This window comes from Gigantopelta aegis, chromosome 4 (genome assembly GCF_016097555.1).
Source record: "Gigantopelta aegis isolate Gae_Host chromosome 4, Gae_host_genome, whole genome shotgun sequence".
NCBI classification, from domain to species: Eukaryota; Metazoa; Mollusca; class Gastropoda; order Neomphalida; family Peltospiridae; genus Gigantopelta; species Gigantopelta aegis.
Window position 1 is genome coordinate 75,289,070 of NC_054702.1, and position 20,802 is coordinate 75,309,871.

At 36.8% G+C, this 20,802-nt stretch overlaps 1 protein-coding gene across 1 annotated transcript; it reads right to left on the reverse strand.

The window, feature by feature from the left end:
• Positions 1–5,325: 5,325 nt before the first annotated feature.
• Positions 5,326–11,388, reverse strand: LOC121372653 (ankyrin repeat and SOCS box protein 2-like). The gene is made up of 4 exons (XM_041499094.1): positions 11,026–11,388; positions 10,239–10,327; positions 8,882–9,011; positions 5,326–6,199 (listed from the first exon to the last, which is right to left on the reverse strand). The coding sequence occupies exons 1-4, from the start codon at positions 11,289–11,291 to the stop codon at positions 5,392–5,394; spliced, it is 1,293 nt and encodes a 430-aa protein (XP_041355028.1). The 5' UTR covers positions 11,292–11,388; the 3' UTR covers positions 5,326–5,391.
• Between the last annotated feature and the right edge of the window lie 9,414 nt (positions 11,389–20,802).

Sequence of the window (20,802 nt, forward strand, 5' to 3'; positions counted from 1 at the left end):
CATCTGTATTGTTTATTTCTTTCACTCACTGTTCTGCAGTTATTTGTAGCATCAATGGGATATCAAAGGCCATAGTATGCGCAGTCATGTCTGCTGGAGGCGGAATTTAGCTCAGTCGATTGAGTGTTCGCTTGAGACGTTTGCGTCGCAGGATCGAACCACTTCTAACTAATTGGGGTTTTTCTCGTTCCAACCAGTGCACAACAACTAGTCAAAGGCCGTGGTATGTGCTTTCCTCTGTGTGCGAAAGTGTATATAATATACCTTGTTGCATTAGGAAAAATGTTGCGGGTTTCCTCTGATAACAACGTGTCAGAATTACCAAATGTTTGACATCCAATAGCTGATGATTAATTAATCAATGTGCTCTAGTGGTGTCGCTAAACAAAACTAAATTTTAATGTCTGTTGGAAAGTATACTAGTAGTTGAAAGATTCCTTGCTGCGTTATGGAATGTGTACACGAATGGCTCTGAAACTAAAGATTTATGGATACAGAATTCAAAAGTACTACGAAGACCTCGGATGAGTTGTCGAGTTACTAAAAACCAGTATTGGTTTCATCGTTTGTAGCAAATATTAAAGTAAGCACTTCCATATCATCAAAGACGTTTGAGGGAGAAATGACGGGGGTAACTGGATAAATCTTAAAAAATGGTGAGTATGTGGATGTATTTAAAAAGAAATAATAATTATGGTGACCCACTGAGGACGACATCGGTACATGGACAACTAACCAGCAAACGGATGAAGATAACCAGTGCAAAATATGTTCACGGTTAAATATGGATTGGGATCATTACAACTTTAAGAATAACACCAGGTAACCAGGCTAACATCACACAGCAAAGCACGTTTTTGGCGATAAAGAATTTCAGACACGATGCTACATAACATACTGCGAGCGAACTCGTCTCTCTTCATATAAGCACGTCCAAAACAGAGCGTAGGGTGATTTCCCCCCCCCCCCCCCCCCCCCCCCAAGTGTATCGGTGTTAACTCTGTTGTGGACAGCACGCGTATTTTATATTTATTTAATATATACAAGCATTATTAGAGGGACTATCCTGAGTGTATAGGCATTTTAAAACGTTTTCAAAAAAATGAAATATTTCAACATTATTAAAATGTACTTATATTTTCTAGCTTAGAATATGAATATCTTTATAACCAATGTCTTTCTGGACGTCATAGTCTTTTGTAGTATCTCAATATCGATTTTTGTCTAAAATAATTTTGCACGAATGAATTTAATTCTTCCAACGGCAAAACAAAATTTGAAATAATTCGCCCAAAAGTCATTCGGTACAGTGCATCATATTTTAAAATGTTAAAGTAAGATAATGTGGGTTTTTGTTGGTTGTTGTTGGGGGGGGGGGGGGGGGGGGGGGGGGGGTAACAGGAAAAAGCCAGCTATGTGCTATTTTGTTGTGGGAACAAACTGAAGTCTTGTTAAGATTGAAAAATAAAATCCAATCTAATTAAAATTAGCTCCACTATTACATGTGGATCTAACAGCAGCCAGTTGGAGCTCATGTCCACCAATCAAAACCTTACTTGCAGGTTTTGATTGGTGGACATGAGCTCCAACTGGCTGCTGTTAGATCCACATGTAATAGTGGAGCTAATTTTAATTAGATTGAATAAAATCCTGTCGTCCTGTCATCAGCTAATATTATCAGCTGCATCAAACCAAGAATGAAGACAAAATGTACATGTATTTTACAAAGATTAAAAAAAGATGAACACAGCAATTCGATTGGGTAAATTTATTTCTATTTCTGTTATAATATTAAAGTAAACAAGAAATAAATCTATTGCAAAGATTCCATTGCATACCATCAGTTGTAAATACCAACATAATACCCAACAACAGAATAGCCTAATTAGTGTTATCACTAAATAAATAAATAAAAATTCTAAATTATTTTAATAACTATTATAAATTACATATAACAATCACAACTAATATAAATATGTAACAAAAAACAACTAAATATAATACATTATCTAACATTAGCATAAATCACAATATACATATTACTATTGTATTGCTATGCACAATGTGACCTTTCTCTCAATCATCCAATACAACGCAACAAGGCCTGTGTTAGGCAGTCACTTGTATTAAAAGGGCACTTTCAGTGTTCCTTATTGTGTCTGCTAAACACAAGTTGAAATATCGAAAATTGCATCGAAAAACAGTAATTAGTTTCTAGCTAAGATAACTGTTTCACTGTACAAAATAATAAACACAATATACGTACAGTTCTCAATGTCATATATAACTAACAAAATGACTGACATTTTTTTTTTTACTTGTTAACAGCTTAATTTTATTTTTGCTTTAAAATATTCGCCACTGTTCCATTTCTATTAAAAAATATATAATTTTCAAATTGCTAAATCACAAAACAAAACAAAACGGCGTAAAGTCATGTTTAACCTGATCTTAGTTTTGTTTATAATGATTGTTTACATTTTTATTAAAGTTGCTAATTAGATTTCAAATAAATTAAGTACTAATGACTCATCACGTGAAGTCAGTAGTTTCATATCACATCTCGTATGAAAGATCATCTTCTCTAACCAAAGGTCTTATTCTGTACCAGTACTCAGTGGCAGATCTAAGGGTGGGGTGGGGGTGGGCAGGGGCCCTTGTCCCCCTAAATGTTGCGACAGTGAGTTATATTTTCATTTTATTTTTAAAAAACAAATTATGTTGGAGAATCTGAGGAATCCCTTCGGGAACGTTTGTGGCCTTTGGCAATATGTCATTGTAAATGGATTTTCTGCTCCATACAAACAGGACTCTTAGCTTGCAAAAATTAACAAGAGACTAATGACATGATTATACTGAAACAAATAATGATAGTTAATGTTGATTCATTTATAGCATAATTTGGAAATATATTTTTACAAATATAAATATGACTAAAACAATTAAGTTTTCAAATCTGTATATATTGGTAATGTATATCAATAAATAATTTATACAAGTGAAAACACAGCAATACAAGCACAATGAAACATGAGAAAAAGAAAAGAATCGTGTTCAGGTATATCAAAAATATGTGCAAAACATTTATAATATATTATGTGGTTTCACGTGCATTTTATATAAATAAAAAATATACATATAGTAAAATTAAATCTGTGACATCGGGATCAGTATACATTAAATATCTGACATATTGTCATTAGCAAAACAAATCAAAAGAGGTACAAATGTTGAAAAAAACCCACTATATATTTTGTTTCTGACTATTACCTTAGATATAATTATATACTTTCAAAAACATTGATCTCCCCCGACAACCACTCCGTTCAGCAAGAGAGTCTAGTTGGGGCTGTTCCATAATTAATCACATGGGAGTTAGGTGAGTGTGAAGCACCATAATTATGTTATGCCTTGTGGGACTAGTATACTGATGGAAAGAAATTAAGGATCACACAGATACCAACAAGAAATAATGACTGTATCAAAAATCAATTGATATTGTCAGAAGTTGACTGGGAATATATAAGGCAGCACATTCAACACTACAGACATTCAATCCCACATTACAACTTGGTATGAAATACAGACATCACTATGCTAGTAGGGAATTAAATTTGGTCTACAATTCGATGTGTTCCCTTATTTCTTTCCATCAGTATATATTTTTCTCCCTGTCACCCATGGCATAGGCAGAATAGGGGGCACTGGGCAATGCTCCCCCCATTAAATTCTTTTTGTAAAACTATTAAATTTTATAAAATCATACATACGTACATACATACATACATACACAGAGTGGGTTGCCCCCCCCCCCCCCCCCATATGGGTTCCCCTAAATATAAAATCCTGGCTATGCCAGTGATGTCACCCTACAATATATGTTTAAATAAATCAAATTTTGTTGGTGTGTATATAAACAAGCATTTCCACCCAAAATATGGTTAATTCTGGAACAGCCTTAACATGTGTAATGCTATGATGAAGGACATTATGCATTGTAAAACTAAACAGATTGATGCAATAAATAATGTAAAACTAATTAACAAATCAATAAGTAATTACTAAATGGTAAATACTTAGTGATGGCTGTTAATACAATTACTGGTCTAGTGTGAAAAAACACATTTACGTTGGTGCTAAAAAAAAAAAAAAAAAAAACAATGAGACAACTGCAATAAAACATGAGACAAGATGTGCATTTACAATTATTGGCAGTAGGTATGTAGGGCCAAATGGGCCATCAGAGACGGAACAGACAGGTGGGATGAACTTAATAACCAGTCATTGTTTTGTTAAAACCACAGAAAGAAAGAAAGAAGTGTTTTATTTAACGACGCACCCAACACATTTTATTTACGGTTATATGGCGTCAGACATATGGTTAAGGACCACACAGATTTTTTTTTAGAGGAAACCCGCTGTCGCCACATAGGCTACTCTTTTACGACAGGCAGCAAGGGATCTTTTATTTGCACTTCCCACAGGCAGGATAGCACAAACCATGGCCTTTGTTGAACCAGTTATGGATCACTGGTCGGTGCAAGTGGTTTACACCTACCCATTGAGCCTTGCGGAGCACTCACTCAGGGTTTGGAGTCGGTATCTGGATTAAAAATTCCATGCGACTGGGATCCGAACCCAGTACCTACCAGCCTGTAGACCGATGGCCTGCCACGACGCCAACGAGGCCGGTCATTAAAACCACAGATTTTTATATACTTTTTGGATATCTTTACAATTTGACAGATATATATTTACCATTTTACAGACTAATGGATCCTAGATATATTACAATTTTACAGACTACTGGATTCTAGATAGTTTTACCATTGTATGGACTACTGGATCCTAGATATATTTATCATTTTCCAGACTACTGGACTCTAAATATAATATATGTATAATATACCAATTTACAGAGTACTGCATCTAGATATCTTTACCATTTTACTGACCATTGGTTCTTACATATATAAAAACACTGTATGCTAGATATAGCTATCTTTATAGACCACTAAATTCTAGATATTGGTACCATTTCACTGGCCTTTTGAATCAATATAACAGTACCATTTTACTATTGGTTTTAGATATCTACACTATTTTATTGATCACTGGATCCTAGATATGTTTTCTCTAAAACTGATTTCAATATTTGTATTACTCAATGATTTCTCGTTCTAACCAGTGCACCACAACTAGTATATCAAAGACCGTGGTATGTGCTATCCTGCCTGTGAGGTGGTGCATGTAAAAGATACCTTGCTACTAATGGAAATCCAGCGGGTTTCCTCTCTAACACTATATGTAAAAAAAACCTGATATCAAATAGCTAATCATTAACAAATCAATGTGCTCTAGTGGTATCGTTAAACAAAACAAACTTTCTTTTTACTCAAGAATATCTGTATCTGATTCAGAAGATATGTCCAGTTCTGGGCAATCAGCACGAGAACATGGGACTGGGCAGTAATATGGACACATTTGGTCATCAGTACTAGTCGGCTCAAATATTTTCTTGTTTATCAGATCTGTGTACTGCAGAAATTCCTTCAACTTTTCTGGAAGAGACAGGAGGGAAACCTTTGAGGTAGGATGTTTTCCAAGTTGAAAAAAGATCTTTGCACGACAAAGTTTCATCAAAGAATTGGGTTCATTCTTCAACTTTAGCAACCATTTGCAAATATCGGGTCGACGATATATAGAAACGGGCCAAAGTCTGGACTGGATCCACTGCTCATTTAAATAAGTAGGCTTTATTTCAGCGAGGAGTTTTACAACATGAGTCATCTTTGCATCAACAGCCATGTAGAAGTATGATCGTTTTCCCCGGTGAGGATCCAGACAGCATCCTCCGTGAATCAAGGCTATTGCACACTGTTCAGCTTGAATGTTTATTGCTTGTTCCAGAGGCGTCTCCTTCCACTTGTAGCGTTTGTCCAGCTTGTAGTCATACTTTATGAGCAGACTCACCATGGCGGCATTGTGATGCTCTATTGCAACAGTCATTGCCGTCACACCGTATTTGGTAGCTACGTTGATTTTGATCCGGTTCTGCAACAAGAGTTCGCAGATCTCATAACGGTTGTACGCCACCGCAAAGTGGAGAGCTGTCAGACCAACCTCAGTTTTTGCTTGGATGTTACAGAGAGAGTTGATGAGACATTCGCAGATTTCTTTATTGTTTAACTGTACAGCCCTGCAATACGAATTTTCAGTATAATATCTGTTTTAAATTATCACGTATGTGCTGCAATGGTGATAGCATAACACTTTTTGTTAGAAACAATTACAAATCAAAAAAAGAAATCAATTTCTGAAAAACTAATTAAATGAGAGAAAACCTCACTAAAATCAGGTTATATGATACATGTATAATAACAATTAAATAGCAGACAGATTTTGATGTTAAACTCGAAATTAATATTAACAACTTATATTGACTAGCTTCAAGGCTAGCTAGCTTTGGCACTCACCAAATTCACCAATTGCAAACATTAAAAACAATTTGCAGCTTTTATTTTAATGTGGCCAAATATTTTTATGTCATAGATATTTTGATGCAATTTTGGAAGTTTAAAAGCCAGTTTGTCAAAATTTTCTGGTCACCCATAGTTAGCCCTGAGATTCCACTTTTTTTTTATCATCCTAAGATAATGATGGTACAAAAATGATGCCCTTATTCAAGCTATAATACTGGGTGTATTTTTATTATTCAGGGATAAAAATGACATTGGACAAAACATCCACAAAAATTGCAGGACTTTTGAGTTTTTCATCTATGAACATTGACCCAAACAATCTTTTGGTAGCACTAAAATGTTAAAGGAGGGGACAATTAAGGCATTTGGCCTGGTATGCATATTCAACGATATATACTGCACATTATTGCTTAATATCAACAAGTATAATTGTATAGTTAATTAATAAAATGGTTAAACGTGATGACTATTATATATAACGGGCGCAGCCATTTTGTACCATCCCAGTGAATATGCCCTCTAGCAAGCTGGTGGTTATGTAATACCTAACGTGTCACGTCAGGAATTAGTTTTCGAACTGAAGAAACAAAACATACCTGATTTTTGCGGATGTATCGCAATGTTCTGTAATAATAGCCATCCCAATAAACCACCATTGTCAAAGTGTTGATATAACTGTATTATGTTTTGTACATAAATTAACCCATGTACTGAAATAATAATCGGAGTGTTTTCTTGGTTAATTGTCTTTTCTTTCCGTGGCCTGTACTTGTGATTCCTGATTGGCAGGTGTATATTTAGACGGTCACCCAGACACTGTGTTTAGACACACTAAAAAGACGTGCCTCTTTTATTAAGATCACAAGGTATTGGCTGATAGCCGCGCGGACGCCCCTCAAATCAGAATGGTTATTATCACTTTATTACTGTAAGTAATTCTGTAAAACCCTTGATTAAGTAGACTTTCCCATCTAAAATCACAAAACTGACCAATTACGTCGTCCCAAAGAAAAGAAAAGTATCACTTGGGTATCGTGAGTGGTCGTTTTTGCTCGAACGTATCCTACCAATAGGGTTAATAATATGCATTTTTTCTTTGGATTTATATATTTAGTTAAATAGTTTATTATACTATCAAGTCATTTATGTTGTTTTACAAGTCAGGTTGATGAAAGCGAAGCACCTTGTCGTAAATTAGAGCGTTTGTTTACACTATACATAGAGGAGATGGACAGAGCTGACGTCACTTCACCCCAAGCTATACCACCGGACGTCACAAAAACGAAACAAAATGGCTGCCCCAGTTAGCAGGAATAATCATGTTTTTTTATTAACTCTAAAATTACACGTTTTTCATTTGTTAAAGTGTCAGTATGTGTTGGTGGTCCGGGTATGCATCTTTCCAACACATAAGGCTCGTTTGAGTTGACCCTACCTTTAAAGGGACTGTCCTGAGTTTGCAGCCATTGTAAGACTAACAGAGCCTTTTCGGTGACTAAAATTACATACAAGTCTGCATATCTAATGTGTTTGTGGTTGTATGCTAATGTTTGCAGTGCTATAGTCAATGTTGATTTTCTTCCTGATATACTAGTACATGTATATTGTTTTTGTATGCACAAAATTATTGGAAAGTAAAATCTGGTTTAATGGGCTACTACAAACATTTGAACAATTTATAACAAACACCTTGCTTATACAGATAATGATATTCAAAACAGGAAACTATCTTTAATATGAAATGTTAGTCATCAAAAAGGATCTGTTACATTTAAATATGTTAGAATGGCAGCAAACTCAGGAAAATTCCTTTAAATTCTTATCTCCAGATAAAGCCAAAAGAAAACAATATATATATTTTGGGGGAGCATGACTCAAACTCCCCTAGAAACTTCACTCACCACAGTCTAGACCACCCCCTGTATAAATTTCTGCACACATGCCTATAGTAAATCTGATTATATTTAACCATTCAGAATAAAACATTAACATTATTGTTTTTCCAATGACATGTCATTATTCAATATCCTTCACTCCCCAGTCTAGATACCCCAAAGTAATTTCCTGCACACATGTCTGTGTAGCTGCGTTCACTAATCTGTGTCACATAAAAATTTAGGCCTATTATTCACCAGTTCATCTCTAAAAATGGTGACATGTTTGATTGCTATATCATGGCAGCTGATGGTGAAAGCTCACACATTTACAGAAATTTTATTTTTATTTTACATCAGCAAAAGGCTATTGTAAGAAGGGGAGGCATGACTACAACTTCAACTACATGGCCAGAATGAATTTAAACACACTGGGCCAAATTTATGAGGGCTGTTTTTCTTAGATGCAGGTGTTTAAGCATTGTAAATTAATGTATGCAAAAAATGTAAATTTGGCCTGTTTACTTTATGAGTGGTGTTTCAAATCCCACGTTGACTCCTAGTCTTCTCTGATTAACATCCCCGCCTGCATTGATGATCTGTTGAACAACCTCTGCACTGTTGCTCATCACTGCACGGAACAGAGGGCTGCAGCCTGGATAGTGATGTAGTTCTTAGTTTAGTTACACAATCAGTACATCAAAGACATCCAAGCTATAGGTCTGGTGTAAGTTAAATTATACATGTTATTTTTAATTCTTTTGTTTTACATGACATTATTTAAGGATTGTCTGTTATTAAAAACATAATCCGCAAACTGTGTGAATCGGCGCAGCCATTCTCACATAAGTCTGTGGATGATTTTTTTTTTTATACCCAGATAAACGTAAAAGAAATAACAGACAATACTTATAATTAAGTTTGAATCATACAGGCTAATAATAACACTAAAACATCATACTTTATTTTGAATTATTTTTTATTCATAAACAATAACGCTCAATAAGACAATTTGCCCATATAATTATATTACGGGTATATAAAATGACGTCATCAAATATGCTGTTCCCTGACAACGTAATTTTTACGTTCATTGAAAAATTAACAAACTCCCATTGCTACGTCTGGACCAATGGGATGACGTTACATTGTAATGAATGTAACAGAAATTTAATTATATAGAAATATACAACACTTGATTCCGTGTTTATCACATGTCTGTTAGTATTAAAAATATAATTATTGTCATGAAAATATTTCTGTATTATGTAAACATATTGACTATAATTATTGTAGATCTGTGGATTCTTATTCAGAAGATAATACACAAGTTACCCATTACAAAATGTATGTCCAGACTAAAATAATTTTCATTTGTCACTCACTAAAACTGATGACAATTTAAGTGATAGTAACTGGTACCAAGTTTGTTATTCTATTCATTACCTCATTGATTGTTTCTCTAAAAGCCCTTATTTTAAATATCCATACATGTACAAATGATTATATTTATAAATTGCTTTAAAAAATCTATAATGAATTGTATTAAAATAACATTTTATTACAAAATTTAATAATTAAAACATAGAGGTATAAATGGAAATTCTCTAAACCACATGACATAATCCATGTTTGCCCAATCATGATGAAGTCATATTTAGTTCTCACTTGGAAAGTGTGATTCTTATTCTCTTAGTTAGGAGTGCTCATTAGGATAACAAAGTTTTGTTATTAACATTGGCAATTAATTTCTTAAGATTCCATGGCTACGTTTACTACAGGTTCATTAACATACATATAATAGTTATACCAGTATCAAATAAGAAAACAAAGTTTCCAAACTACTAAACACAAATTCATGTAGCAAACCAAATGTACAAACCTGAAGCCTTGTCTATGACATTGACCTCACACTGTCCACCTCTTAAAAGAACACCTGCCAGTTCCTTATTGCCATGTTTAGCTGCCCACCTGGAAATGTAGAAACATTCTGTGAGTTAAATAGTAACTGTGTCACCATCAAGGAATGCAATAACATCAACAAAATGTGTGATTTAGATACACCATAAATTTAAATATTTCCACACAGAGCAGTGCTATCTCTACATATGCAGAATAATGATGAAAGCTCAAGCCTCTGAAAATTGTGATAATGATAGTTTCATTTGCACATTGCCTGCACAAGGCTAATTTTGCATATAACCCAATTTAGGACATCATTTACATGGTTATGATGGATTATGCAAAAACAAAATTGGTTACCTCAACTTGTTTTCTGACTTTGCTAGTATTTTTAGCAACTAAAACTACATATTAAATACATTTTCTTATTTAGTATGTATATTTGTGGTCATGATGTTTGTAGCAGTTATTCTTCAATTTACTTACAAAATTATTGGAAGTTAAAATCTGGTTTGGGCTAGTACATATACACTGTATAAGGACGACAATGAAACATCTTGAGCTGAAGTTACAAAGCTTGCTTATGTCTTACACCCATTAAAGTAAAACAGCCTTCACAAATGTGGCCCTTTGTTTATGAAGACAAAGATATTCTAAAAAAGAAAAACATACTTAATGTATAACTTTAGTCATCAAAAAGGCTCTGTTAGTTGAAAACATCTTATAATGGATGCAATCTCAGGATAATCTCTTTAAAGGAAACATACCATATAGGTCTTCTGTCATCAGCAGTGACTGCGTTAACGTCTGCTGGTTTGGGTTTGGCAGCAATCAACACTTGAGCCATTTCTGCACTGTTCAGCTCAGCCGCAATGTTCAAAGCTGTGGGCAGAAGCTCACAGTGCTTGTCTTGGATATCCGGAGAAATAGTTTTTTCCTTCAACAGTCTCTTCACTCTTGAACATTCCAGATGTCGAACATTATAAAAGAACTCTTTCACTTTAGGATCCTGACGTGGCTGTTCAGAAGGCATGTTGTGTGTTCTCTCACAGACTGAGGAAATCCTAGGTCCAGGATCAGCTGATGCATTAACTTGTAAATGAATTCTCCATTTCTCCAACAGTGCTTAAGGCTACAAATGACATCATCTACAAATAAATATAACATAGAAAAAATAAATAAACAGTATTGTGGATACAAATTACAAACATCTTTGCCAAATTAGGTGTAGGATGAATTATACAAATGATCACCCCCAGTGACCCCTTTTGTTCCCATCCCCCCAATCCTAACCCGTTTCTCACAACTAGTTTGTCAAAGGCTGTGATAAATGATATCATATTTACTTCTCTCTGAATATCTGTCTCCCATCTCCCCTATCTCTCCTTCTACTCTCTCCCATGGGTGGGATATAGTTCAGTGGTAGAGTATCCACCTAGATGCAGTTATTGTAGGATCAATGACTCTTCGGGGACCCAACCAGGTCCCAATGCTGGTACACACACACACACACACACACACACACACACACACACACACACACACACACACACACATATACATATACATATATATATATATATATATATATTAATGCATGAGCGAGAGTGCCATATGGAATTTATTAAACAAGTTTGGGTATTTTTTTATTCCCCAAACGAGTTTTATAAATTTTGTACAAAACGCCCACATGTTATAATTTATTTATTATCCACAATGTTTTATAACAAACGTTAATTATGATTATAATTGCTTGACAATCGATGTTATAAACATTCAGCAATGGCAATTAGTATAGTGACAATGAATGTTGTTAATAACTTAATATCATACCCATCGACTGCCACACGCAGTGACATCCGAAGTGTGATAGAATAGTTTTTAATGTAGTATTATGACGCATGTCATAAAGATAATATGGATAATGTTTGGGTGTGACCGAAACATAATTTTTTTAAATTAAAAACGAAAAACAATCGGGGGGGAATACGATGTTTATTCAACCGTTTAATGTAGACCATATGAGTAACAAATATTTTACATGTCCTGTTTATGAAACGGTAGGATACATAATAAAGATCCCTTGAGCTGATTTCCTCTCTTTCTAACATATGATAGACACCAAACACCTATAGTTTGACAAACACACATGATTTTGCTTATTTTATGGCGTGCAGTATAAAAACACACTGTCGGGACTGTGTACAGGTATTTTATCTGTTTAACCGAGTACATATCGATCACTGAGATTTTTTTCGGTTTTTATATTAGTTAACCGTGTTGATTAGATAAGCAATTTTTGGGTAAACTTAATGCGTAAATTTGTAAATGTTTTACCTTACCGATCCGATCGTTGTCAACATATACAATCTTGTACCGTACATATACTAAATACCGTAGGTGTTCCGCGGATTATCTTCTTTTTTACACTCCCTCCTTTCATTCGAAGAAATGAAGAACAAGAATATACTAGTAAAACGATATTTCCCAATGCCTGTAGTATCAGTGTCCTCGCTGGGTGAAAATTAAAGTGGGTTCGTCTGCGCGACTCCCCTCCCGTCCATCCAAAAGAAAAAGTACAGTTGTTAAGAATTACTTACAGCAGAGATTGCATGTATCCTGTGCATAACAGACACACTGGCGCATGCAGAACGGGGTTGGGGATTGGAGATTGGGGTCGAAACACCCTGCTCAAAGCTTCTTTTTTTCAAAATATTTTCCGGGGAGCATGACTCGACCGCTCCCCTAGAAACATCGCTCGACATAGTCTAGACCTGAGATAGGGGTGGGTGTGTGTATGGATGCATGGATGGGTCGATGTATGTATGGATAGATGGAGGGGGATGGATGGATGGATGGATGGATGGACGGACGGATGAGTGGGTATTGGATGGACAGACTGACGGACAGATGGACAGATGGATGGATGCATTTATGCCTGTATGTATGTATGTATTGAGTATGTATGTCGAGGTTGACTGTTACATACATATATATTAACGCACTGGCGCAGGGGATAATTAAATCCTTTCTGGCTTCACAAATTGTCTCATGCCGTTGCTGGGACTCGAACCTGTGGCACCGAATCGCCCGCAAATTGCAAGACTAACCACGATACGCACTAGGCTATCGAAGCTTCCATCAAAAGGAAGTTCTTTAACTCAACCACATGTATGTGTGTGTGTGTGTGTGTGTGTGTGTGTGTATATTGATGGATGGGTGGATGCATGTGTGTGTGTGTGTGTGTGTGTGTGTGTGTGTGAGTGAGTGAGACTGCGCGTGCGTGTGTGTGTTTGTGTGCAAGAGCGCATTCCTGCTCATCATTATTCGGAAGATGATTCGAATCTAATCTGTCGTCCCACGGCAGCTCAGGGGGGACCAAACCGGGCGGCTCAACCGCCAGGGGCGGTCCCTCCTGCTTCACAGAAGAAGACGAGACCGGCAGGGGCGGTTCAGGGGGAGCCAAAACCGGCAGCTCAACTGCCGGCGGCGGCCCCTTCTGCGTCGCCGTCCCCCACTACTCGGAAGCAGCAGACGCCAGGAGCGGCAAAGGGGGAGCCAAAGCTGTCGGCTAAACCGGCAGTGGCGGCTCCTCCCCCTGCAGCACCAACGCCGATGGAAACAGGAAAAGTGTCGTCCGCACCAACCAATCCACCGGCGTCTCCACGAGTTGTTGCGACAGCGGTTGCAGAGCGTGAAGCCAAGAAGAGGAAGGTGTCGGTCCAGGGCTTGTCCGACACACAGCCCACGACTTGGCAGATCGCACGCAACAAGCTTCCTGGACGGTACCGCAACTGTGTGAAGGGGGAGTTCACTGCGACCTCTCAGCTGCCAGGCCCCTTCGTCACCAAGAGCTGGAGACCAACACCAACTGGTCAAGGGCGGTACCAGTTCCAGTACGTCGAGGGAAGTCGTACCTACTACCTGACGTCGGAGCGGAACGGGATGTACCGGCAAGGCTTACTGAAATCAGACATGGATAATCCAATCGTCCATCGGATTATCAAGCTGATACTTCCGGAAGACTACTCAGCAATACTTCGGGGAGAGTGCTACATCGACCTGCCTCACTTCTTCCCGAAGTTCCGAGCCGATCATCCCATAAACTCGCCATGAGTTCCGCTGCGTACCCACTCCTAGGACATGTACTTCCTTTTTTAGGGCTCAGTTGGACTTTAAAAACATTTTTGGCCGCAGTTCAAAATTTCATTGTTTTTTGTTTTTGTTTTTGTTTTTTGTTTTTTTCTTTGTAAACAGTCCGACGCAGTTTATTTTGGTAGCCCGTCTAAATTGCTCAAATCACCTTAAAACCTTTTCGGTCGAGCACTCTAATTTTATTGTTTGGACTTAAATTTTGGTAGCACATTTTGGTCTTCGGTCTTTGACCTAACTACTAAATTCGTATTCCAAATTCCGCCCACCTCAAAATTACCCCTCCCCCCCTGGCCCGGACCATATAGATCGGACTTTAAACTTTTAGACCTTCGTTCAAAATGTTATGTCAAAAATATTATTAAATAGTCCGATCCTCTCTTCTTTCTCTTATTTATTTTTGGACTGTCCTTCTAAAATGCTCCAAATTATATAAATATTCGGCCGAGCAGTCAATTCCCACTATTTAATTTTTAGATGTAAATTTCAAAATTATCCCCTTAATTTTGTTCTGTCCCGGAGCAAGTCACTGGCTATCCAGAGACAGGCCCCGGGACGGACATGCTCGAAACTCTAGTGGTATGTGAGCATGTTAAAATTATTCGCACTCGCACTCAAAATTTGTTTATAACACGAATGCACATAGGTTCGATTCCTATAAGATCCACTGACGCTGTCCAGCCACTGTTTTTTCAATCATCTTTTAATCATAATTTATATGACTGGCGATGAGTAACAAACAATATATGCATCCAGATTGTATTTACTAAAAGGTGACGGACGGGCTATATTTCACCGGCTTCAGTTGTGTAGTGTTTAATCTATCGGGCTTCATGCTAGAAGTTACTGGGTTCGCATCCTACTACGGGCTCCCACCCAGAGATGAGTTTAACGAATCGATGGGTAGGTGTAAGACCACTACACCGACTTCTCTCTCACCAAAAACTAACCACTAACCTGCTGTCTTGATGTGTGTGAGAAGTCAATTGGTATGCGATATGAAGGAAGGAAATGTTTTATTTAACGACGCACTAAACACATTTTTTATTTACGTATGTATGTATGTATGTATGTATGTATGTATGTATGTATGTATGTATGAATGTATACAATGACAAAAAGAAAGACATGTTTTATTTAACGACGCACTCAACGTATGTTTACAATGAATGCATGAAGGTATGTTTTACGACACACAATACACATCGGCTGTTGGATGTCAAACAAAGGGTATATATGCATGCATGTAGGTATGCCTAGATGGATGTATATGTGGATGGATGGGTGGATGGATGGATGGATGGATGGATGGATGGGTGGATGGATGCATTTATGCTGGTATCTATGAATATATGTATGTAATGAATGCATGAAGGTATGTAATGAATGCACACAAAGTGTATACACATCGCTCGGCTGTTGGGTGTGTGTGTGTGTGTGTGTGTGCGCGTGATCGTGCGTACGTGCATGCATGTGTACATGCATGCATGCATGCATGTAGGTATGCACGGATGCATGCATGGGTGGATGCATGGATGGATGGATGGATGAACGGATGGATGGATGGATGGATGGATGGATGGATGGATGGATGGATGGATGGATGGATGGATGGATGGATGGATGGATGGATGGATGGATGGATGGATGGATGGAAGGAAAGAAGGAAATGTTTTATTTAACGACGCACTCAACACATTTTATTTACGGTTATATGGCGTCAGACATATGGTTAAGGACCACACAGATATAGAGAGAGGAAACCCGCTGTCACCACTTCATGGGCTACTCTTTTCGATTAGCAGCAAGGGATCTTTTTATATGTACCACCCCACAGATAAGATAGTACATACCACAGCTTTTGTTACACCAGTTGTGGAGCACTGGCTGGAACGAGAAATAGCCCAATGTTGCCACCAACGGTGATCGATCCTAAACCGGCCGTGCATCGAACGCTTTACCACTGGGCTACGTCACACCCCAGGATGGATGGATGCATGTATGCATGCATGCATGCATGTAATATGTATGAGTGAATTGCATGCATGTAATAAATATGTATATATCATGTATGTATACATGCATGCGTGGGTTGGTGGGTTAGTGGATTGTGAATGTAAGGATGTAAGACGGATGGACGTACGGGCGGGTCGATGGACAGATGGATGGATAGATAGACTATTCAGGACGCTTACATAATATACATGTGTGTGTGTGTGTGTGTGTGTGTGTGTGTGTGTGTGTGTGTGTGTGTGTGTGTGTGTGTGTGTGTGTGCGTGAGGATCAGTTACCAAAATGTCATTTTCACTTTGACCTGTATTCACGAATGCTCTGAATAATGAGACGGAAGTTCCAACAAAAACCTAACTGCTGTATATGGTTACACTATACCAATTAATTTCCGGCTGGGTCGAAGTTCGAGGTGCACCGCTTTTGATAGAGAAGTTAACACCACAAGTCCTGTGATTGGTTATAAATGTGAGTGTGTTGGTTGTAAAAAAAATTAGTTTCATCTGGGCTAAAAATGTATGCAATTTTATTTGATGTAGTACCACCGTGTCAAGTAGCCTTGTGCTTGGAACATGTATGGGGTACCTGTAAAAAAAAGTACTAAAATTTTGTGCGAAACTAGGGGTGTTGCAGAAACATCTGGTTATACCGAAAATGAGCCATGAAAGGTACTATTTTCTGCAGTTAATACTTTGAGGTAGGGGTTGTAGTACTGATATTTATGGGTCACAGTTTGGTTGATATATTGCATATAGTGTTTTTAAACACAAACGTTAACATGGTCGCCTATGGGATTTGAATTGGTATAGTCCAACCATATGGGAGTTACGTCCCTTGTACGGTGTTTAGCTTTGGACTTTTCTAATTATTTAGCAAAAATGTACTTACTTCAAAAAATAGGTGACTTTTTGGCCTACTGGTATCTTCAATACATTCTAACAACATCTTTGTATATGTTGGAACCAATAGAGAGACGAGTTTTCAGTATCCTTTTTGTGTAATCAGAATCGCATCATTATGAATCATTTCCAAATTGTCTTGCCATGCCATTCCATTCAACCATTGCCATCCAGGATCCATGGTTATGATGGTATTTATGCCTTGTCCCAGACTGCACTAAATGTATTTTTGTCTATAATTAAAGTCTGGTTTGATGTAAAGAGAAAAACTAAATTATTTAGACCAAACTAAACTTCTATATTTATGTGCAAATTGAGGCTTCACCTTGCAGCCCTGGATCAAAAATAACTATCGTCCTTCCCACAGGGAATGCTAGCCTGAGTACTCTGCATTTAAGGCATGAGTTCGACCCATACCCCCCTTTCAATGGTTAGGGTAGTTTTAGGTATAGAGTTAGTCTTTAGAGCCTATCAGGGCTTCTGGATTATGGTAGCCCCATTCCCATGGCTAGTGATATTCATTGTTGGGCTAGTAAATAACTACTATTGCCATGCCAGACGGCTAGTGATTTTTTTGGTCTAATGTTGGGAGTTAAGTCTATTTGTAAATATGAATATCCTGACCTCACCCCCCCCCCCCCACCCCCCATTGTTAGTGTTTGTAAGCTTTATCTCCCTCTTTAGTTGACATATCTCATTATTACTATTATTTAGTAAAATTGTATTAACGTAAAGTAAAGAAGGACTAGTGAATTTTTAATCGTGGCTAGTAAATCTTTTAAATCACTGATCCTATGGCTAGTGCATTTTAAATTTTTTATAGAAGCCCTGCCTATGATATAAAGGGGTACGGGTTGAACTCTTTCCCAGTTCAAGAGCTAGACGGACATTTGGATGTTTATGATCTCAGCCAGGGATATCTCAATAGTGAAAACGGGGTGGGATTTAGCTCAATCGGTTGAGTACTCTCTTGAACAAATCGCCTCAGTGGATCCATTCAACAGATTTATTTTTTCTCTCATTCCAACCAGTGTAACACAACTGGTCAAAAGCTGCTGTACGTGCTTTCCTGTCTGTGGGAAAGTGTATATATAAGATTCATTTCTGCATTAGGAAAAATTTAGGTTTCCTCTGATTACTATGAGTCAGAATTACCAAATGTTTGGCGTCCAATAGCTGATGATTAATTAAACAATGTACTCTAATTGTGTCGTCAAACAAACAAAACTTTTAGATATGTCGGTGCTGATGGCTTTTTTTCTGTGATGTATGTGTTAGTAGTTATAATAATACTTTACAATATAAAGGTAATTAGCATCAAACCTAGGATTATTGATGTATTAGAGTTGGAAACTTTGCCATAAAGATTCTGTGGCTGAGAGAGCAATCATAATGTTCAAATGTCCGTCTAGCTCTCGAATGGCTGAGTACTTGGCCTAAGGGAACACCTTTTTTCATACTATGAAATTTACTACAACTCATTTATTTCTGAGCCGATTGGTTCCTAAATTACACACAAAAATAGTAATTTGTTTTGTTTTTTTAAGCACTTTTACATTTCTTTTTAAATCGATCAAACCAAACTGAAATTATAATTATAAAAAACATTTTTGTAGGAGGATGGACTATAGTCTGTTATCTCTATAGCCCAAAAATTTGATATCTTGAATTTTTAGCCATAATGAAAATGTCTTGCAAGACTTGGAGTTAAATTTTAGGGTTAAGGTTCTCTTTTCTATATTTAAGCCCCATCAAGGATTAGTGATTTATTTGAGAGATGGGTGTCTAACTCTTTTAAAATGTGTTACTTTTAGCCAGAATGAATTGAGAAGTAATGTACATGCAGACTTTTTATATTATACCCTGTATATTCGATGTTCTTAATGTTCCATTTAAGTGTGGCGGACTGCCCCACTGTTGCATTTTGCCACCCCGCTTTCATGTTCTGCTGCCCCACTTTATTTTTGATATACACAAAAAAAAGTTCTATTTTATTTGAATAATGAAAAGATTTTATTTTTATCGTTTCGGCAATTTCCAACTGAAAAAATATTTATTTGGTGCCAAATTTGTAACATGATCAGAACCGTCATTCTGTATTTTTTGTTCACTGACTTTCGTCGGATATATTGTCTTCAATTGCAGATTTAATTGATTGTAACTGATTGTTTTTACTTACTGTCTTTGTTTATTCAGCAATTCCTGATAGTAATAACATTTTAGAAACTTTTTATTTTGTTAGGGATATCATTATCACCGCTTATAAAAACAATGTAAGTGATAGTGTTCCATCATTAAAATCATTTATCTTGAGTTCCAAATATTATATATACACCACCTTCATAAAAAGGAAACTACTTTTATCAGCTAGCAGAATCAATGCAATCAATTCATTCGATGAAGATTAGAAAAAAAAAAAAACAGATTTTTTTTATCCCACTTTAAAAAATCTGTCTTATTTTTCAGATACATGTATCTTGAAATCTTTATTAAAATAATAATATTAAAACTTTGATTGGTTTACCAAAACAGCTGCCTCCCTTTACTTTCCACCCAGCGAGAACACTGAAATTAATATTAAAATGTGGTTTTTTAGCTAATCATGTACAAACAGGAATGAAAGTGGCTCAGGTTATAATTAGGCATCCAAAGACAGCCACTGAGGAGAGGTGCAGTTACATGTATATATCACATCAGGCAAATCAAAACCTTATCTTGAGTTGTACACCTGGTGACCGAAATTTTGCACATTCATTGCAGCAAATTATTTTGAAATATCCAAATTGTAATGTTTGTAAAACAACTAAAAAATTAATTTTGATAATAATTCAATTGACTTGTTCTCTGGTATGTATAATATGTTATTTCGGGGGGAAATTTGGGCGCCAACTAGTCTATTAAAATAAAATATATATTTGGAACACTTCGGCCAATTTTGTTACCAATATGCAGCTACACTGGGAGTGCTTGATTGGGCGATCGCGATTCAGTGGGAACTATTATTAAAATTGAAACAAAAATCCTATGCACCTTTTAGTGGTGGTTGAAAATAGCTCCACCATTGTTTTTAAAGCATTGCATAAATTGTGTTCAATATTGCTGCGTTTGCACTTGCATACACTAATATCTGCCATCTATGATTCGATTCTGGGTCATTTTGCCCTGAAACCATTCCAAACCCTGTGTTGTTTCGCCCTTAGTCCCGTTTACAACGGGTTGCTTTAACCTAAATCTCATAAATCATTGACATAGACCTGCAACTTGCATGGGGAAAGTAAATTATACTAAATATGCTTCTATCACAGGGATGGCACAAGTCTACCTCAGATCTATGTCAACAATATAATTATGATATGGGGGTGGCACAAGCCAGATTTTTTTTTTTTTTTTTTTTTTTTTTATATGGAGTAGGACAGAAAAAAATGTGAGATAGCCCCAGCCCCTACTGGCTTGTAACTATACTTTGTGTGTGTGTGTTTTATA

Bases quoted from the DNA above. Each gene is read 5' to 3' on its own strand.
- LOC121372653 (XM_041499094.1), bottom strand. From the start codon at position 11,291: ATGCCTTCTGAACAGCCACGTCAGGATCCTAAAGTGAAAGAGTTCTTT. The intron at 10,328-11,025 runs GTATGTTTCCTT...CTACATTTCCAG, and splicing joins GATGACAGAAGACCTATATG to GTGGGCAGCTAAACATGGCA. The intron at 9,012-10,238 runs GTTTGTACATTT...ATCACTATCCAG, and splicing joins TGTCATAGACAAGGCTTCAG to GCTGCAGCCCTCTGTTCCGT.